The 20102-nt window shown below is 40.1% G+C and overlaps 1 protein-coding gene across 2 annotated transcripts in view; it reads right to left on the bottom strand.

The window, feature by feature from the left end:
* TDRD3 (tudor domain containing 3) overlaps nt 1-18839 on the bottom strand; it is a 201881-nt gene extending 183042 nt beyond the window's left edge. The window contains exon 1 of one of the 2 annotated variants that reach the window (XR_012327696.1): nt 18020-18839. Coding sequence is in view for 1 of the 2 variants with exons in the window: in XM_019936451.3 (XP_019792010.2) it covers nt 18020-18060 (41 nt within the window). In the remaining variant the exon portion in view is untranslated. The remainder of the gene's footprint in view (nt 1-18019) is intronic. The other variant, XM_019936451.3, reaches the window with a different exon arrangement.
* Nucleotides 18840-20102: the final 1263 nt, after the last annotated feature.

Below are 20102 nucleotides of genomic sequence, written 5' to 3'. Positions count from 1 at the left end.
GGCCAGCCCAATATTTCCTAATGCCCAACTGGCATCTTACTTTAGATGACTCAAAGGCACTTCACACTCAAATAATGTCCAATTTTGATTCAAGATCCACCCCTCAAGAATGTGGTCTTCTTCTAATAGTCTAACTGTACTGTATTCAGTTCAGGTATACAAGCCAGAAACCAAGAAATCAAACCCTTGACACTTCCTTCTCTCTTACTCACATAAAGTTCTGTCGATTTTACCTCATAAATTATCACTCAAATCAATCTACTGCTCTCCATCTCAATCATCACCACCATTCCGTCCATCTACTCTTACCTAGCTCCAATCCATTTTCTTCAATGCAAGGATACCTCAAAATGTAACTAAGATCTCGTTCCTACTTCAATCCTCCCACCCCCTAATAAAACTTTACGACTGATTTCTGTTGCCTAAAAATAAAAATGAAACTTACCGTGACCTACAAGGCCCAAGCTACATGATCTAGTCCCTGGGTATCTCCCAGTCCCACCTTACTATACTGCCTCTCTGCCTTGACCTCCATTAATACTGGTAATTCAGTCCTTTGTACTCACCATGCTCCCTACTGCCATATGATCTCCGCATATGCTGCTTTCCCCCTACTTGGTCTAATTGCCACTTATCCTCCAGGTCTCATAGAAGCATTCTCTGACCACCAGGAAGACACCAAATTTCCCTTTTATATGCTCTTATGGAGCCATATCCCTTCTCCTCTCTAATATATATTATGGATGCAATACGTTTGAATATATAATTAATGGCTTTCTCCCCTAAGACTACACCTGATCATACCAAAAGAAAGTGCCTGGAGGGCAGACAGCAGAATCAAGAAGAACTACAATCCTGCAGCCTGTGGAACAAAAACCAAATGCACAGAAAGATAAACAAGATGAAAAGGCAGAGGGCTATGTACCAGATGAAGGAACAAGATAAAACCCCAGAAAACAACTAAATGAAGTGGAGATCGGCAACCTTCCTAAAAAAAATTCATAACAAAGATAGTGAAGATGATCCAGGACCTCGGAAAAAGAATGCAGGCAAAGATCGAGAAGATGCAAGAAATGTTTAACAAAGACCTAAAAGAATTAAACAATGAACAAACACAGATGAACAATACAATAACTGAAATGAAAACTATACTAGAAGGAATCAATAGCAGAATAATTGAGGAAGAAGAAAGGATAAGTGACCTGGAAGACAGAATGGTGGAATTCACTGCTGTGGAACAGAATAAAGAAAAAAGAATGAAAAGAAATGAAGACAGCCTAAAAGACAACTGGGGCAAAATTAAATGCAACAACATTCGCATTAGAGGGGTCCCAGAAGAAGAGAGAGAGAAAGGACCAGAGAAAATATTTGAAGAGATTATAGTCCAAAACTTCCCTAACATGGGAAAGGAAATACCCACCCAAGTCCAGGAAGTGCAGAGAGTCCCACACAGGATAAACCCAAGGTGAAACATGCCGAGACACATAGTAATCAAAATGGCAAATATTAAAGACAAAGAAAAATTATTAAAAGCAGCAAGGGAAAAACGACAAAGAACATGCAAGGGAACTCCCATAAGGTTAACAGCTGAGTTCTCAACAGAAACTCTACAAGCCAGAAGGGAGTGGCATGATATACTTAAAGTGATGAAAGGGAAGAACCTACAACCAAGATTACTCTACCCGGCAAGGATCTCATTCAGATTCAGTGGAAAAATCCATACCTTTATAGTCAAGCAAAAGCTAAGAGAATTCAGCACCACCAAACCAGCTCTACAACAAATGCTAAAGGAACTTCTCTAAGTGGGAAACACAAGAGAAGAAAAGGACCTACAAAAACAAACCCAAAACAATTAAGAAAATGGGCATAGGAACATACATATTGAAAATTACCCTAAATGTGAATGATTAAATGCTCCAACCAGAAGACACAGGCTTACTGAATGTATACAAAAACAAGACCCATATATATGCTGTCTACAAGAGACCCACTTCAGACCTAGGGACACATTCAGATTGAAAGTGAGGGGATGGAAAAAGATATTCCATGAAAATGGAAATCAAAAGAAAGCTGGAGTAGCAATACTCATATCAGATAAAATAAACTTTAAAATAAAGAATGTTACAGGAGACAATGAAGGACACTACATAATGATCAGGGGATCAATCCAAGAAGAAGATATAACAATTATAAATATATATGCACCCAACATAGGAGCACCTCAATACATAAGGCAAATGCTAACAGCTATAAAAGAGGAAATCGATAGTAACACAATAATAGTAGGGGACTTTAACACCTAACTAACACCAATGGACAGATCATCTAAAATGAAAATAAATAAGGAAACAGAAGCTTTAAATGACACAACAGACCAGATAGATTTAACTGATATTTATAGGACATTCCATCCAAAAACAGCAGATTAAACTTTCTTCTCAAGTGCACACAGAACATTCTCCAGGATGATCACATCTTGGGTCACAAATCAAGCCTCAGTAAATTTAAGAGAACTGAAATCATATCAAGCATCTTTTCTGACCACGCTATGAGATTAGAAATGAATTACAGAGAAAAAATGTAAAAAACACAAAAACGTGGAGGCTAAACAATACGTTACTAAATAACCAAGAGATCCCTGAAGAAATCAAAGAGGAAATCAAAAAACACCTAAAGACAAATCAATGAAAACACAACAATCCAAAACCTATGGGATGCAGCAAAAGCAGTTCTAAGGGGAAGTTTATAGCTATACAAGCCTACCTCAAGAAACAAGAAAAATCTCAAACAATCTAACCTTATGCCTAAGGAACTAGAGAAAGAAAAAGAAACAAATCCCAAAGTTAGCAGAAGGAAAGAAATCATAAAGATCAGAGCAAAAATAAATGAAAGAGAAACAACGAAGACAATAGCAAAGATCAATAAAGCTGAAAGCTGGTTCTTTGAGAAGATAAACAAAATTGATAAAGCATTAGCCAGACTCACCAAGAAAAAGACAGAGAGGACTCAAATCAATGAAATTAGAAATGAAAAAGGAGACGTACAACAGACACCAGAGAAATAAAAAGCATCCTAAGAGACTACTACAAGGAACTGTATGCCATAAAGTGGACAACCTGGAAGAAATGGACAAATTCTTAGAAATGCACAACATGCCAAGACTGAATCAGGAAGAAATAGAAAATATGAACAGACCAATCACAAGCACTGAAATTGGAACTGTGACTAAACATCTTCCAACAAACAAAAGTCCAGGACCAGATGGCTTCACAGGCGAATTCTATCAAACATTTAGAGAAGAGCTAACACCCATCCTTCTCAAACTTTCCAAAAAATTGTGGAGGAAGTAACACTCCCAAACTTATTCTATGAGGCCACCATCACCCTGATACCAAAAGCAGCCAAAGATACTACAAAAAAAGAAAATTACAGACCAATATCACTGATGAATATAGATGCAGAAATCAACCACAAAATACTAGCAAACAGAATCCAACAACACCATACACCATGATCAAGTGGGATTTAACCCAGGGGTGCAAGGATTCTTCAATATACGCAAATCAATCAATGTGATACACCATATTAACAAATTGAAGAATAAAAACCATATGATCATCTCAATAGATGCAGAATAAGCTTTTGATAAAATTCAACACCCATTTATGATAAAAACTCTCCAGAAAGTGGGCACAGAGAGAACCTATCTCAACATAATAAAGGCCATATATGACAAAACCCACAGCAAACATCATTCTCAATGGTGAAAAAATGAAACCATTTCGTCCAAGATCAGGAATAAGACAAGGATGTCCACTCTTGCTACTATTATTCAACATAGTTTTGGAAGTCCTAGCCACAGCAATCAAAGAAGAAAAAGAAATAAAAGGAATACAAATTGGAAAAGAAGTAAAACTGTCACTGTTTGCAGATGATGTAACACTATACATAGAGAATCCTAAAGATGCCACCAGAAAACTACTAGAGCTAATCAATGAATTTGGTAAAGTTGCAGGATACAAAATTAATGCACAGAAATCTCTTGCATTCCTATACACTAATGATGAAAAATCTGAAAGAGAAATTAAGGAAACACTCCCATTTACCATTGCAACAAAAAGAATAAAATACCTAGGAATAAACCTAACTGGGGAGACAAAAGACCTGTATGCAGAAAACTATAAAACACTGATGAAAGAGATTAAAGATGATACCAACAGATGGAGAGATATACCATGTTCTTGGATTGGAAGAATCAATATTGTGAAAATGACTCTACTACCCAAAGCAATCTACAGATTCAATGCAATCCCTATCAAATTACCAATGGCATTTTTTATGGAAGTAGAACAAAAAATATTAAAATTTGGATGGAGACACAAAAGACCCCAAATAGCCAAAGCAGTCTTGAGGGGAAAAAACGGAGCTGGAGCAATCAGACTCCCTGACTTCAGACTATACTATAAAGCTACAGTAATCAAGACAATACGGTACTGGCACAAAAACAGAAACATAGATCAATGGAACAAGATAGACAGCCCAGAGATAAACCCACGCACCTATGGTCAACTAATCTATGACAAAGGAGCAAGGATATACAATGGAGAAAAGACAGTCTCTTTAATAAGTGGTGCTGGGAAAACTGGACAGCTACATGTAAAAGAATGAAATCAGAACAGTCCCTAACACCATACACAAAATAAACTCAAAATGGATTACAGACCTAAATGTAAGACCAGACACTATAAAACTCTTAGAGGAAAACATAGGGAGAACACTCTTTGAAAAACACTCACAGCAAGATCTTTTTTCATCCACCTCCTAGAGTAATGGAAATAAAAACAAAAATAAACAAATGGGACCTAATGAAACTTCAAAGCTTTTGCACAGCAAAGGACACCATAAACAAGACGAAAAGACAACCCTCAGAATGGAAGAAAATATTTGCCAACGAATCAACGAAGGATTAATCTTCAAAATACATAAATAGCTCATGCAGCTCAATATTAAAAAAACAAACAACCCAATCCAAAAATGGGCAGAAGAACTAAATAGACATTTCTGCAAAGAAGACATACAGATGGCCCAGAAGCACATGAAGAACTGCTCAACATCAATAATTATTAGAGAAATGCAAATCAAACTACAATGAGGTATCACCTCACACCAGTTAGAATGGGCATCATCTGAAAACCTACAAACAACAAATGCTGGAGAGGGTGTGAAAAAAAGGGAACCCTCTTGCACTGTTGGTGGGAATGACACAGCCACTAAGGAGAACAGTATGGAGGTTCCTTAAAAACCTAAAAATAGTGCTTCCCTGGTGGCACAGTGGTTGAGAGTCCGCCTGCCGATGCAGGGGACACGGGTTCGTGCCCCGGTCCGGGAAGATGCCACAGAGCGGCTGGGCCCGTGAGCCGTGGTCACTGAGCCTGTGCGTCCAGAGCCTGTGCTCCGCAACAGGAGAGGCCACAACAGTGAGAGGCCCGCGTACCACAAAAAAAAAAAAAAAAAAAGAAAGAAAAATCTAAAACTAGAATTACCATATGATCCAGAAATAGCACTATTGGCCATATACCCAGAGAAAACCATAATTCAAAAAGACACATGCACCCCAATGTTCATTGCAGCACTATTTACAATAGCCAGGTCATGGAAGCAACCTAAATGCCCATCAACACACAAATGGATAAAGAAGTTGTAGTACATATATACAATGGAATATTACTCAGCCATAAGAAGGAACGAAATTGCGTCATATGTTGAGACGTGGATGGATCTAGAGACTGTCATACAGAATGAAGTAAGTCAGAAGGAGAAAAACAAATATCGTATATTAACGCATATATGTGGAACCTAGAAAAATGGTACAGATTAACTGGTTTGCAGGGCAGAAATTGAGACACAGATGTAGAGGACAAATGTATGGACACCAAGCGGGGAAAGCCGTGAGGGGGGTGGAGGTGGTTGTGTGATGAATTGGGTGATTGGGATTGACATTTATACACTGATGTGTATAAAACTGATGACTAACAAGAACCTGCAGTATAAAATAATATATATTATTCAACTCAAAAAAAATAAATAAATACTACTTTGTAATAAAAGGAAAACGTTTTTCCTCGACCTGATCTAGTTCTTTCTCTAATTTCAGGAAAGTGAGTGAAAATGCAGTAGAACCCTGAATAAAAAAAAATAGAAAGTGCCTGCCACAAAAAGATGTTCAATAATTATTTGATGAATGAGTACATCAATGAATCTGCCTTGTTTTTTTTCATAGACAAAGACTAGACACCATATTGAGTTGGCATATATAACATACCCTACTTATACATCACTAGTTCTAGAAAGCCTTTCATACTTCCCAAGTGGGGGTTAACTGCTCTCAACAACACCCTGGAAGCAAAATACCAGTGTATAAAATGTTTAAATTCTGCCTGTCTTGTACATCATCCTAACAACAAACACAGTGCCTTGTGTATAAGAGGTACAAATATTTACTACTTGTATTTCAGTATACACATTACTATAGGATTACATATTTCCCTGCATTACTGCAAAGACTTACTTATTGTTGTAAAGATATCATACCTTCAGTAGCACTATACTAAGATGAAGGTAGCTATTTGTCTCCACGTTAAAGGCTGTAAAACTGTAAAATGAGTGAGAAGCGCTCACATTTGCACACAGACTCACACCCATTGAGCAAGGGTGTGAAACATGCAGAGATTACAGTACTAAGGTACATGTAGGCTCTGTCCAGCCCCAGAGCACAATGTTGTTCTTTCCTCTTTCTCTACATCGCAATGTGCTTCTGCTATGAGTATCTTTGACTCACTTTATTACTTTATCACCACACATTTCCTGCTATCTCTCTGCTTTTCTTTGTCATTCTATGACTTCACAATGTTTTCTCAATTTTTACAAGAAAAATTTTGCATTGCTGAAAGTGCAGTCTGCTTCTTCTAAAAATTATACAGAGATAAGGTGTTCTTCAGCTAGTTCCAGATTCTATACCTTTCAAAAAGTCAGAATTTCTAGACACATGGGACTTAACATGATAAGACAAAATGCCAATATCGTTGTTTTGTCAAAAGAAGAAAGCATAAGCCAAAAAATATATATGTTATATTTTTATGGCTCTTGAAATGTTACTATGCAATTTTTACTCGATCTAGCAAATGCTGCTGTATGAGGAGAAAATTATTTTCAACTTGCTGAGGTAGCAAGTTTCTTTTTATACCCCCTTTATGCTTGAGGCAGTCAAAGACAGGCAGTTAAAACTAGATTTATAGGTTATTCACCAAAAAAAATACTGCAAATAGCACCTTCGAACCTGAAAACTTGCACAGTTTAACAGAATACACAGTCTTTTTTGTGTATTAATGACACTTTACAATATCAACAGAAACAACCAGGTAATATGTAACATATTTTGAGACAGACGGTCAACAACACTTATTACATTTGAACATTATAACTTCACAAACAACATAAACCAAAGATACAATAACAAATGCTCATTAAAAAAACAGGAAATATTTCAAAATGGAAAGATGTCTCCAATAAGCTCTCCCCAAAACCAAATATAAAGCAGCTGGTTTCTTCTAGTGTTCTTCAGCACAGTCTATTATTCTGTTTCACCTAAAAAGTGTCTTAATGTTTCTGATCCTTTCCAAAAGAGAGTACCAAGAATACATGTATAGCAAAGTGGTAATGATGAAGTATTTTATAATTCTAGAAAATAAAAGAATCCTGCACTTAGCACATAACCTTAGAAAGAACTACCAAAATTCTTTACAAATACACTTATGCCTAAGAGTTATGCTGGAATAATATGAGGGAACAAAACTTCTGATACCCTTTGCATAAACTCTTATGCATGACTATTACCAACAATATATTATATGAAGGTATAGTTATATTTATGATGCTACAAAGAGCGTTTCTCACTTGAAGATTGAACTCATTTACCAGCAATCTCCTGGGGAATTGGCGTGTTTCTCAGAAAAAAAAACAAACAAGATAAGTGCAGGGGTAGCTACACAACAGGAATCTGACTTTCTTGGTCTTGATGTGTTTTGGAGGAAGTTTCTAGGTGATGGGATGTAAAAAACAGCTCTCCATCTGTGGGCAGGTCAAAAGCTAAGAATCAGAAATCCCAGCAAAATATCCTGAAGTTGTCCCACCTCTCTGGAGCAGCTATCTCAAGGCAATATGTGGAATAGCAGGGCATGCTCCTCAACACAAGCGAACCATCACTTTATAATCTATGCTGCCATTGTGCATCTTCTTTTCTCCAGTTATCCCATAAACAAATATTCTCCTCTAGTAGTGTTTTGATAAAGACATTTATACTTGTAGCCTTTCTTAGTTGTTCAAAGGTGAAACCAAGGGAGTGAAGTTTGGTATACACTTGGGCCAGAGGATATCAGTATGGGGGTAGTACCAGTAATCAAGGAGAGATAACTCCAAAAGGGAAGGTGAAATTCAAGGGGGACAAGATAAGAAGACCTTTATGTTCACCCTCTCTTATCCCTCCAACTTCGCCCTACCCACCAAAAAAAAAAAAAGAAAAAAAAACCCACCTCAAAGCACAACCAAGTTAAACTTCAGATGTTAGAAACCCAGGGTTTCTTAGAAAATATGTTCTTTCAGAATAAAATGGAAACACACTACTTCCAATGCTTCCTTATGGTTTCTTCAACTCAAAACTGCTGGGTAAGGCAAATACATGCAACAGAGTGCCTTACTTTTTCAGATATTCTTAGACTTCAAAAAATACAGAATTAAACAGATTTTTAGATAAGCCTAATCAGCAATTAGGTGAACCACCAAAAGGTAAAGGTTTCTTTGATTCCAACAGCATCACTCCTCAGTATAAGCACCTATCTTTCCCAAAGAGGAAAGGAAATTTACACATCACAAAAAATGCTTTAATCCAATTTTCAATTTTCAAATGTGTTATATTTGACAAACAATTTAAATTAAACATGGTCACCAGGACTCAGTGGAAATCAGTACTGAATCTTTATTCCAGACATTTGGGCTGTATTCATGGTTCTGCCGCTTGTATCTCTGAGCAAACTGTTGATACCAGTGTTTCAGCTTCCTTATTTGCACACTGAGGGAGTTAAGCTATACAATCACTAATTCTATTAAAAAAAAAAACTTTTTCAAAATTAAACACAGTTGATTATGTTTCCTTAACATGTTTCTATTAAAAAAAAAAGTTCTGAAAGGCTTTAAAAAAAAATCCAAAAGGTTAATAGAAGTACAAAATTCACCCTTAAGGAAATCTCAAGAGAAAAAAAAAAAAAAAGGCAAAGAGTGAAGTAAATCTGTTATGCAGACAAATCTAGAGTCAAATATCTTCTCTCAGTAGTTATTCCATGCATATAAGTAAGCATTACAAAGGACCAATGTACGATTTCCTGCAATATTTAAACATAATCACTATACTGGAAAAGTTTCTAGACTTTTCAGTTCAGATCAGCAAACCTAACACCTTCCGTGCTACTGGCTACTAAGGAAGAACATTACTGTAAAGTCAGCCAAGGTGGCTCCTATTGGGAGTTACATTTTAAAATATAGATTTTTATGGGGGTTATAATGAAGATTAAAGACTTAAAAGAAAAAACTGAGCTCAAAAAATAACATAAACTAGAATATAGATCAGTCTATACAGATCACCTGCACCCCATGAAGACCACATTTTCAGAAACATAAGCTTTTCAGCACTTAATATTTCCCTAACCTGCTATTTTAGGTGAAACTGACAAAACAGATAATAATAGTTTAAGTGCTTTAGCATCTATCACTTTTGAGGTCCTGCAAATAATTAAGTGAGTACTAAGTACTAAAAAAATGTTTTTGTCAGTGACAATAACAGAGAATCCCAAGAGTCAAAGGAAACTCAGGATGTCAGAACTGGAATGAGTTGGTCAAAGCTGCTCTATGGTCAAAAATTCTCCTTCCAGTACTCTTCTCTGCATACACCTTTGAGATTCTGTATGTTAACATAACAAATATCTACTTAAATATAAGATCTAATACAAGTCACGGATAAGACTGGGACATCCTCTTGTTTTCTTCCCAAATCTAGTGGGTTCAAGACCCATCAGGAATTACTCCTAAACTTGTAGATATATTGTCTTGTTAGCCCCACAGGTTCCTCCTGCCTTTATGAGTCCCTGCCACACAAAAGGAGCACTCTAGAGTAAGAAACACGTAAACAGATAAACTGCAACACAAAGTGGCAAATGTCACAATATAACATTGCTGAGGGTTTATAACAAAATAACAAAGACAGGAAGAACACTAAGCTTGGGTAGAGACCCTGGTTAGAGAATTCTGACTGGCAGGAGCGTGCGCATCCAAGGTCCATTTCTATCAGACTTTATCAAGAATATACAAGGTAGGAGATAGGTTCAAGATGGCGGAGTAGAAGGACGTGCACTCACAACCTCTTGCGAGAGCACCGGAATCACAACTAACTGCTGAACAATCATTGACAGGAAGACACTGGAACTCAGGAAGAAAGATACCCCACATACAAAGACAAAGGAGAAGGCACAAGGAGACGGTAGGATGGTCACAATCACAAAAAAGTCACATCCCATAACTGCTGGGTGGGTGACTCACAAACCGGAGAACACTTATACCACAGAAGTCCACCCACTGGAGTGAAGGTTCTGAGCCCCACATCAGTCTTCCCAACCTGGGGGTCCGGCAACAGGAGGATAAATTCCTAGAGAATCAGACTTTGAAGGCTAGGGGGATTATTTCAGGACTTCGACAAGACGGGGGGAAAAAGAGACTCCACTCTTGCAGGGCACACACAAAGTAGTGTGTGCATCGGGACCCAGGTGAAGGAGCAGTGACCCCATAGGAGACTGAACCAGACCTACCTGCTAGAGTTGGAGGGTCTCCTGCAGAGGCAGGGGGTGGCTGTGGCTCACCGTGAGGACAAGGACACTGGCAGCAGAAGTTCTGGGAAGTACTCCTTGGCATGAGCCCTCCAAGAGTCCGCGTTAGCCCCATCAAAGAGCGGGGCAGGCTCCAGTGTTGGGTCGCCTCAGGCAAAACCACCAACAGGGAGGGAACCCAGCCCCACCCATCAGCAGACAAGCAGATTAAACTTTTACTGAGCTCTACCCACCACCAGTCCCTGCCATCAGGAAGCCTGCACAAGCCTCTTAGATAGCCTCATCCACCAGAGGGCAGACAGCAGAAGCAAGAAGAACTACAATCCTGCAGCCTGTGGAACAAAAACCACATTCACAGAAAGATAGACAAGATGAAAAAGGAGAGGACTATGTACCAGATGAAAGAACAAGATACAACCCCAGAAAAACAACTAAATAAGGTGGAGATAAGCAACCTTCCAGAAAAATAATTCAGAGTAATGATAAGTGAAGATGATCCAGGACCTCGGAAAAAGAATAGAGGCAAAGGTCAAGAAGATGCAAGAAATGTTTAACAAAGACCTAGAAAAGTTAAAGAACAAACAAAGATGGACAATACAACTGAAATGAAAAATACACTAGACGGAATCAATAGTAGAATAACTGAGGCAGAAAACGGGTAAGTGACCCGGAAGACAGAATGGTGGAATTCACTGCCACAGAACAGAATAAAGAAAAAAGAATGAAAAGAAATGAAGACACCCTAAGAGACCTCTGGGACAACATTAAACGCAACAACATTCACATTATAGGGGTCCCAGAAAGACGAGAGAGAGAGAAATGACCCAAGAAAATATTGAAAGAGATTATAGTCCAAAACTTCCCTAACATGGGAAAGGAAACAGCCACCCAAGTCCAGGAAGTGCAGAGTCCCAGGCAGGATAAAACCAAGGAGAAACATGCCGAGACACATAGTAATCAAACTGACAAAAATTAAAGACAAAGAAAAATTGAGAACAAAGAGGGAAAAACAACAAATAACATACAAGGAAACTCCCATAAGGTTAACAGCTGATTTCTCAGCAGAAACTCTACAAGCCAGAAGGGAGTAGCATGATATACTTAAGGTGATGAAAGGGTAGAAACTACAACCAAGATTACTCTATGTGGCAAGGATCTCATTCAGATCTGATGGAGAAACCAAAAGCATTACAGACAAGCAAAAGCTAAGAGAATTCAGCACCACCAAACCAGCTCTACAACAAATGCTAAAGGAACTTCTCTAAGTGGGAAACACAGAGAAGAAAAGGATCTACAAAACACAAACCCATAACAATTAAAAAACAGTAATAGGAACACACATATCAATAATCACCTTAAACATAAACGGATTAAATGCTCCAACCAAAAGACACAGGTTCGCTGAATGGGTACAAAAACAAGAACCATATATATGCTATCCACAAGAGACCCACTTCAGACCTACGGACACATACAGACTGAAAGTGAGGGGATGGAAAAAGATATACCATGCAAATGGAAATCAAAAGAAAGCTGCAGTAGCAATACTCATATCAGATAAAATAGACTTAAAAATAAAAAATGTTGCAAGAGACAAGGAAGAACACTACATAATTATCAACAGATCAATCCAGAAAGAAGATATAACAATTATAAATATATATGCACCCAACATAGGAGCAGCTCAATACATAAGGCAATTGCTAACAACTATAAAAGAAGAAATCGACAGTAACACAATAATAGTGGGGGACTGTAACACCTCACTTACACCAATGGACAGATCATCCAAACAGAAAACTAGTAAGGAAACACAAACTTTAAATGACACAATAGATCAGACAGATTTAATTGATATTTATAGGACATTCCATCCAAAAACAGCAGATTACACTTTCTTCTCAAGTGCACACGGAACATTCTCCAGGATAGATCACATCTTGGGTCACAAATCAAGCCTCAGTAAATTTAAGATACTTGAAATCATATCAAGCATCTTCTTTTCTGACCACAATGCTATGATATTAGAAATCAATTACAGGGTGAAAAAACGTAAAAAACAAAAACACATGGAGACTAAACAATGCGTTACTAAATAACCAAGAGATCACTGAAGAAATCAAACAGGAAATCAAAAAATACCTAGAGACAAATGACAACGAAAACCCAACGATCCAAAACCTATGAGATGCAGCAAAAGCAGATCTAAGATGTAAGTTTATAGCTATACAAGCCTACCTCAAGAAACAAGAAAAATTTAAAATAAGCAATCTAGCCTTACACCTAAAGGAACTAGAGAAAGAAGAACAAACAAAACCCAAAATTAGTAGAAGGAAAGAAATCATAAAGATCAGAGCAGAAATAAATGAAATAGAAACAAAGAAGACAATAGCAAAGATCAATAAAGCTGAAAGCTGGTTCTTTGAGAAGATAAACAAAATAGATAAACCATTAGCCAGATTCATCAAGAAAAAGAGGGAGGGGACTCAAATCAATAACATTAGAAATAAAAAAGGAGAAGTTACAATGGACACTGAGGAAATACAAAGCATCCTAAGAGACTACTACAAGCAACTCTTTGCCAATAAAATGGACAACCTGGAAGAAATGGACAAATTCTTAGAAATGCACAACCTGCCAAGACTGAATCAGGAAGAAATAGAAAATATGAACAGACCAATCACAAGCACTGAAATTGGAACTGTGATTAAACATCTTCCAACAAACAAAAGTCCAGGACCAGACGGCTTCACAGGTGAATTCTATCAAACGTTTAGAGAAAAGCTAAACCCATCCTTCTCAAACTCTTCCAAAAAACTGCAGAGGAAGGAACACTCCCAAACTCAATCTATGAGGCCACCCTCACCCTGATACCAAAACCAAAGATACTACAAAAAAAGAAAATTACAGACCAATATCACTGATGAATATAGATGCAAAAATCTTCCACAAAATACTAGCAAACAGAATCCAACAACACATTAAAAGGATCATACACCATAATCAAGTGGGATTTAACCCAGGGATGCAAGGATTCTTCAATATACGCAAATCAATCAATGTGATACACCATATTAACAAACTGAAGAATAAAAACCATATGATCATCTCAATAGATGCAGAAATTTTGACAAAATTCAACACCCATTTATGACCAAAAAACTCTCCAGAACGTGGGCATAGAGGGAACCTACCTCAACATAATAAAGGCCATGTGTGACAAACCCACCGCAAACAACATTCTCAATGGTGAAAAACTGAAACCATTTCACCTAAGATCAGGAACAAGACAAGGATGTCTACTCTTGCCACTCTTATTCAACATAGTTTTGGAAGTCCTAGCCATGGCAATTAGAGAAGAAAAAGAAATAAAAGGAATACAAATTGGAAGAGAAGAAGTAAAACTGTCACTGTCTGCAGATGACATGATACTATACATAGAGAATCCTAAAGATGCCACCAGAAAACTACTAGAGCTAATCAATGAATTTGGTAAAGTTGCAGGATACAAAATTAATGCACAGAAATCTCTTGCATTCTTATACACTAATGATGAAAAATATGAAAGAGAAATTAAGGAAACACTCCCATTTACCATTGTAACAAAAAGAATAAAATACCTAAGAATAAACCTACCTAGGGAGACAAAAGATCTGTATGCAGAAAACTATAAGACACTGATGAAAGAGATTAAAGATGATACCAACAGATGGAGAGATATACCATGTTCTTGGATTGGAAGAATCAATACTGTGAAAATGACTATACTACCCAAAGCAATCTACAGATTCATTGCAATCCCTATCAAATTTCCAATGGCATTTTTTACAGAACTAGAACAAAAAATCTTAAAATTTGTATGGAGACACAAATGACCCTGAATAGCCAAAGCAGTCTTATGGGAAAAAAACAGAGCTGGAGGAATGAGACTCCCTTACTTCAGACTACTACAAAACCCACAGTAATCAAGACCCTACGTTACTGGCAGAAAAACCGAAATATAAATCAATGGAACAGGACAGAAAGCCCAGAGACAAACTCACGCACCTATGGTCAACTAATCTATGACAAAGGAGGCAAGGATATACAATGGAGAAAAGACAGTCTCTTCAATAAGTGGTGCTAGGAAAACTGAACAGCTACATGTAAAAGAATGAAATCAGAACACTCCCTAACACCATACACAAAAATAAACTCAAAATGGATTACAGAATTAAATGGACACTATACAGTGTTCAACATAAATCACAGCAAGATATTTTTTGATCCACCTCCTAGAGTAATGGAAATAAAAACAAAAATAAACAAATGGGACCTAATGAAACTTCAAAGCTTTTGCAAAGCAAAGGAAACTACAAACAAGATGAAAAGACAACCCTCAGAATGGCAGAAAATATTTGCAAAGGGATCAATGGACAAAGGATTAATCTCCAAAACATATAAACAGCACCTGCACCTCAATATTAAAAAAACAAACAACCCAATCCAAAAATGGGAAGAAAACTTAAATAGACATTTCTCCAAAGAAAACACACAGATGGCCAAGAGGCACATGAAAAACTGCTCAACATCACTAATTATTAGAGAAATGCAAATCAAAACTACAATGAGGTATCACCTGACACCAGTTAGAATGGGCATCATCAGAAAATCTACAAACAACAAATGCTGGAGAGGGTGTGAAGAAAAGGGAACCCTCTTGCACTGTTAGTGGGAATGTAAATTGATACAGCCACTATGGAGAACAGTATGGAGGTTCCTGAAAAAACTAAAAATAGAATTACCATATGACCCAGCAACCCCACTCCTTGGCATATACCCAGAGAAAAGCATAATTCAAAAAGACACATGCGCCCCAATGTTTATTGCAGCACTATTTACAATAGCCAGGTCATGGAAGCAATCTAAATGCCCATCGACAGATGAATGGATAAAGATGTGGTACATATATACAATGGAATATTACTCAGCCATTAAAAGGAACGAAACTGGGTCATTTGCGGAGACGTGGATGGATCTAGAGACTGTCATACAGAATGAAGTAAGTCAAAAAGAGAAAAACAAATATCGTATATAAACACATATATGTGGAACCTAGAAAAATGGCACAGATGGACCAGTTTGCAGGACAGAAATAGAGACACAAATGTAGAGAACAAACATATGGACACCAAGGGGGTAAAGTGGCAGGGGCGGGGGTGCGGTGGTGGGATGAATTGGGAGATTGGGATTGACATATGTACACTAATATGTATAAAATGGATAACTAATAAGAACCTGCTGTATAAAAAAATAAAATTCAAAAATCCAGATTACAGATATACAGAAACATAAGATGCAGTTTACCCACCCTTAAGGATCTTAGAGTCCGAAAAACAATTTAGTATGTGTTTGGAATCAAAATATTGAGACTGGCCTTTCTAACACAGGTGGGATCATGTTGGAAAGCAGTAAAAGACTGTAAACGAATTCATACAACTAATTTGAAGAACTAAGGGTTAATCAAACGAAGAATGGGGAAAAACTCAAAAAGAGTGATCCGAGATTTTTCAGGATAGCGTTGTGAGGTAAACAAACTGAATGTAGAAATTCCAGTTAGAAGAACAATAATAAAACTGAAAAAGGTGAGTTTTTAACGCTACAGTTTGTTATGTCAATGGTGTTCTAAGCAAAAACTGTCAGAACAGTAACAGTTAAAAGCAAAAACTGTCAGAACAGTAACAGTTAAAAGCACCAGAGCTGGAACCAGCCCCTCTGTGCTCACCATTCAACTCCACCACTTTCCAGTTATGTCATTTTTTTTGGAAAGTTACTTAACAATTTTGTGCCTCAATCTCTTCACCTGTAAAATGAGGTGCCAGTAGAGCCAGGCACAGCGTCTTCAAAACACAAGTGTTACAGCCCTCTAATCAAAAATTTCATTCACAAAATCAAATCCATTCTTTAGGCACTTGTAGGCTCCATAACCTGGCCACAAACTTTTAAGGTCTTAATCTTCACTGGACCCCCTTCTACTTCGAGGAACCATAGGGATCTAATATCAATTCTGCAAACCAATAAGCACTTTCCTACCTCTGTGCCTCATCTCCAGCGGCTCTGTATCTACAAAGCCTTTTCCTCACCATCTCCCAAAGCCCACTTCTCCAGGAAATTAACTCTCCTTCCTCTCCAATTCCATACCACATTTGCCTGCACCTCTGTACAGTTTACCACAATTTCCCGTTTTTGTGTTTGTTGTTTTAATGCCTCCTTCCCCTCTTTTCGCTAAGATAGTGAACTTCCAGAGAGCAGGGGCAAATCTTTTTCAACCTCCTTCCCACCCTTCATCCCAGACTGTGCCCATGCAGGCCTGTTAAAGCGTTAGTAAATTAAACTGGATGTTTACAACCCTAATGGCCGAAGTTGCAGAAACTGCTTAATTCGCATAATTTTTTTTTATTGTTTTCAGATCCTAAAATCTTGACATGTCTTTAAAAATCCGAACACCGTCATCTTTTCAAGAAAACTTCTACAGAGCATCCACACGAGTTAATATGGTCATTCTCAGCTTCAGAAGTTGTGTGTGTGCCGCAGAGGGCGGCTTTCCCCCGCTCCGTCCTGTACTTTGTAATAAGGAGGACGGAGAGGCGGCCCGGCAACAGCCCGGGCTGTGCTGTGCCCTCAACTTCCCGCGGGCCCGCGGGCTCCGGCCGTGCTCGTCCCTCTCCGCCGCACTCCGTTCTCCAGCCCTCGCCTCCTCTCGTCCAGCCGCGGCAACAACCCCCGGAGCGGCGCGGTGCCGCTGAGGGTCCGCCCGCGCGGCTCGGCTCGGGCCTGCGTCGCCGCCCGCCCCGCCGCCCTGCCCGCGGCCCCCGGCCTCTCCCCGGCGCGCCGCCCGCCTCCCGGGGCCCAGGCCGCGCCGCCACGCCGAGGGGAGCTGGGGGACTCGTTGGGCTCCGCGTGGCGCCGGGGGCGGAGCCGGCCCGGAGGGCCCGGGGAGAGGCCGGGGGCGGGCGGCGGCCTCCGCCTACCCCGACACGCACCCCACCGCCCCAACCCCAACCCTACTCCGGCCCGGCCCGCGCCCGCGGCCGATTATACTCGCCACTTACCAACCCGCCTGGGACAACACCGCGCCGGGGACCTCGGCCATGGTAGCTGCTTAGGCCGGGGGTGGTGGGGGGCTCGGGTGGGGGTGGGGAGAAGGCCTGCTGCTTGAGACCAAAAAAAAAAAAAAAGAAAAGAAAAAGAAAAAAGAAAAGAAAAGAAAAAAACTCCTCTGGTCGGCTCTGCAACTGGGCATGCTCAGTGCGCCCGGCGCTTCCGCGTGCGGGTTCCGCTAGCCGCGTTTTCCAAGCGGCCGCAGGGGCCGGCCTGGCGTGAGGCTGCGAGGTTGTGGCGCGCCGACAGCGGCGATTCGCCTAGGACAGGCCGGGTCCTGCAGGTCGGGGCCAGTTTGTCGGTAAGGAGCACGGCACGGCCTCTCCGCCGAAGGCGGTTGCTTTTCGTTCGGGGTCACTTTTCTGAGTTGCACACCGTGGAAACTAGTGGGGCGGTTCTTTGTACAGCAGAAAGTAAAACACCGTTTCCAGCGCCCACAGGCGGCCACCTCCGAGAGGGCAGGACAGCGCTAGAGCTGAAACGCTCGGGCGGTGGCGGAAAAGCGCTTCCAGTTAAGCGCTAATAAGGCCACATTTCGTACAGGGAAAGTCAAAGTAAGGGTGTTCCCAGTCCACTCCACACAGGAGAAAAGTTTACTTTCTTATTAAGATTCGCTCCATTTGCTCCCTTTTTCGATCTGCCCGGATACAAAGAAAAGAAATCGGATTTTTTCGACTCCCCACAGCTAAATCGGACTGTCCAACTCCCACACTGCAATAAAAATGAATGGGTCAACCCAGGGAAAACCTGCGCTTAAGGGATATGGGGAAATCGGGTAGTTCTGTCGGTGCTTGTTTTTCCTGTCGTTCTCCCACTGGGCCCATCCAGGTCCCGGCACGGCCCTCTCATATTGGCACGGGCACAGCCAGGCCCAGTTCCCACCCGCCGCTTGCCGGTGCCCTTCTTTGGCTCTCCCGGGGACTGAAGCGTAGGGGCGGCTCTCGAGTGGGCATGCGCGGCGGCGCCGCAAGCCGCGCAGGAGACACTCCAACGCGATTGGGCGGCCGAGACTCACGCCAGCCAATCGGAGGAACAGGCGGAAGGGGAGCTGGGCCCGGGAGACGCTCACTGAGAGTTTGCTCCACCCTCCCCGGTTTTCCAGTCTTGTGGCTGCTGGGGGGAAACATTCTATCGAGTGGCTCTGGTCCCACGTGGCAAGTCATTTGGGGAGACTGTTAAAACCTTCAACCCTATGGCGAGGGCTGCCTCATCAACGTGGACTTAGAGCAGAGACTGCGGAATTGGGCAGAGCCGCTCCTGGGACTGCGGAGGAAACTGACAGTTAAGGAAGAGGATAATTACACTGGGTGGAGTTAAATTCCTTAATGCAAAATTTTTTCACGATGCTTTGCTTAGCTGTGATGCTACTGAAATGTGTGTCCAAGCACGTTGCTTAGATCCTGATTTTAATGAAACATGTTTCCAAGCACTTTTAGAATCAGAAATAACTATATCCTTGTCCCTACATTTTGCAGTAGTATACAGTGTTTAGTCCATAGATATACTACATGTGTATTTCAATTTATAGGCACCATTCAAAATATCCAGGAGTCAGGAAAAGATTTACCATTCTGAAGCTAAATAGATGACTCAAAATTAAATTGCTAATAATTTTTATTGGTTGTAGAATTTTCTCTTACCAATTGAATTTTTCAACTAGTGTAACTTGTTAACTATGAAAGTAATATGCTGTCCCAGGGTTTCCCTGGTGGCGCAGTGGTTGAGAGTACGCCTGCCGATGCAGGGTACACGGGTTCGTGCCCCGGTTTGGGAAGATCCCACATGCCGCGGAGCGGCTGGGCCCGTGAGCCATGGCCGCTGAGCCTGCGCGTCCGGAGCCTGTGCTCCGCAATGGGAGAGGCCACAACAGTGAAAGGCCCGCGTACCGCAAAAAAAAAAAAAAAAAATGTCCCAATCATCAGAATTCTTTGCTGGTTAAATGTGAAGGCTTTACACATTTGGTCTCATATGCAGTGTGTACAATAAGAATTTACCATTGTGTGGTACTTAAAATAACTTTAATAAAATGCTCCA

This window comes from Tursiops truncatus, chromosome 18 (assembly GCF_011762595.2).
Source record: "Tursiops truncatus isolate mTurTru1 chromosome 18, mTurTru1.mat.Y, whole genome shotgun sequence".
Lineage (NCBI taxonomy): Eukaryota > Metazoa > Chordata > Mammalia > Artiodactyla > Delphinidae > Tursiops > Tursiops truncatus.
This window is presented reverse-complemented; position numbering and strand designations above follow the sequence as displayed.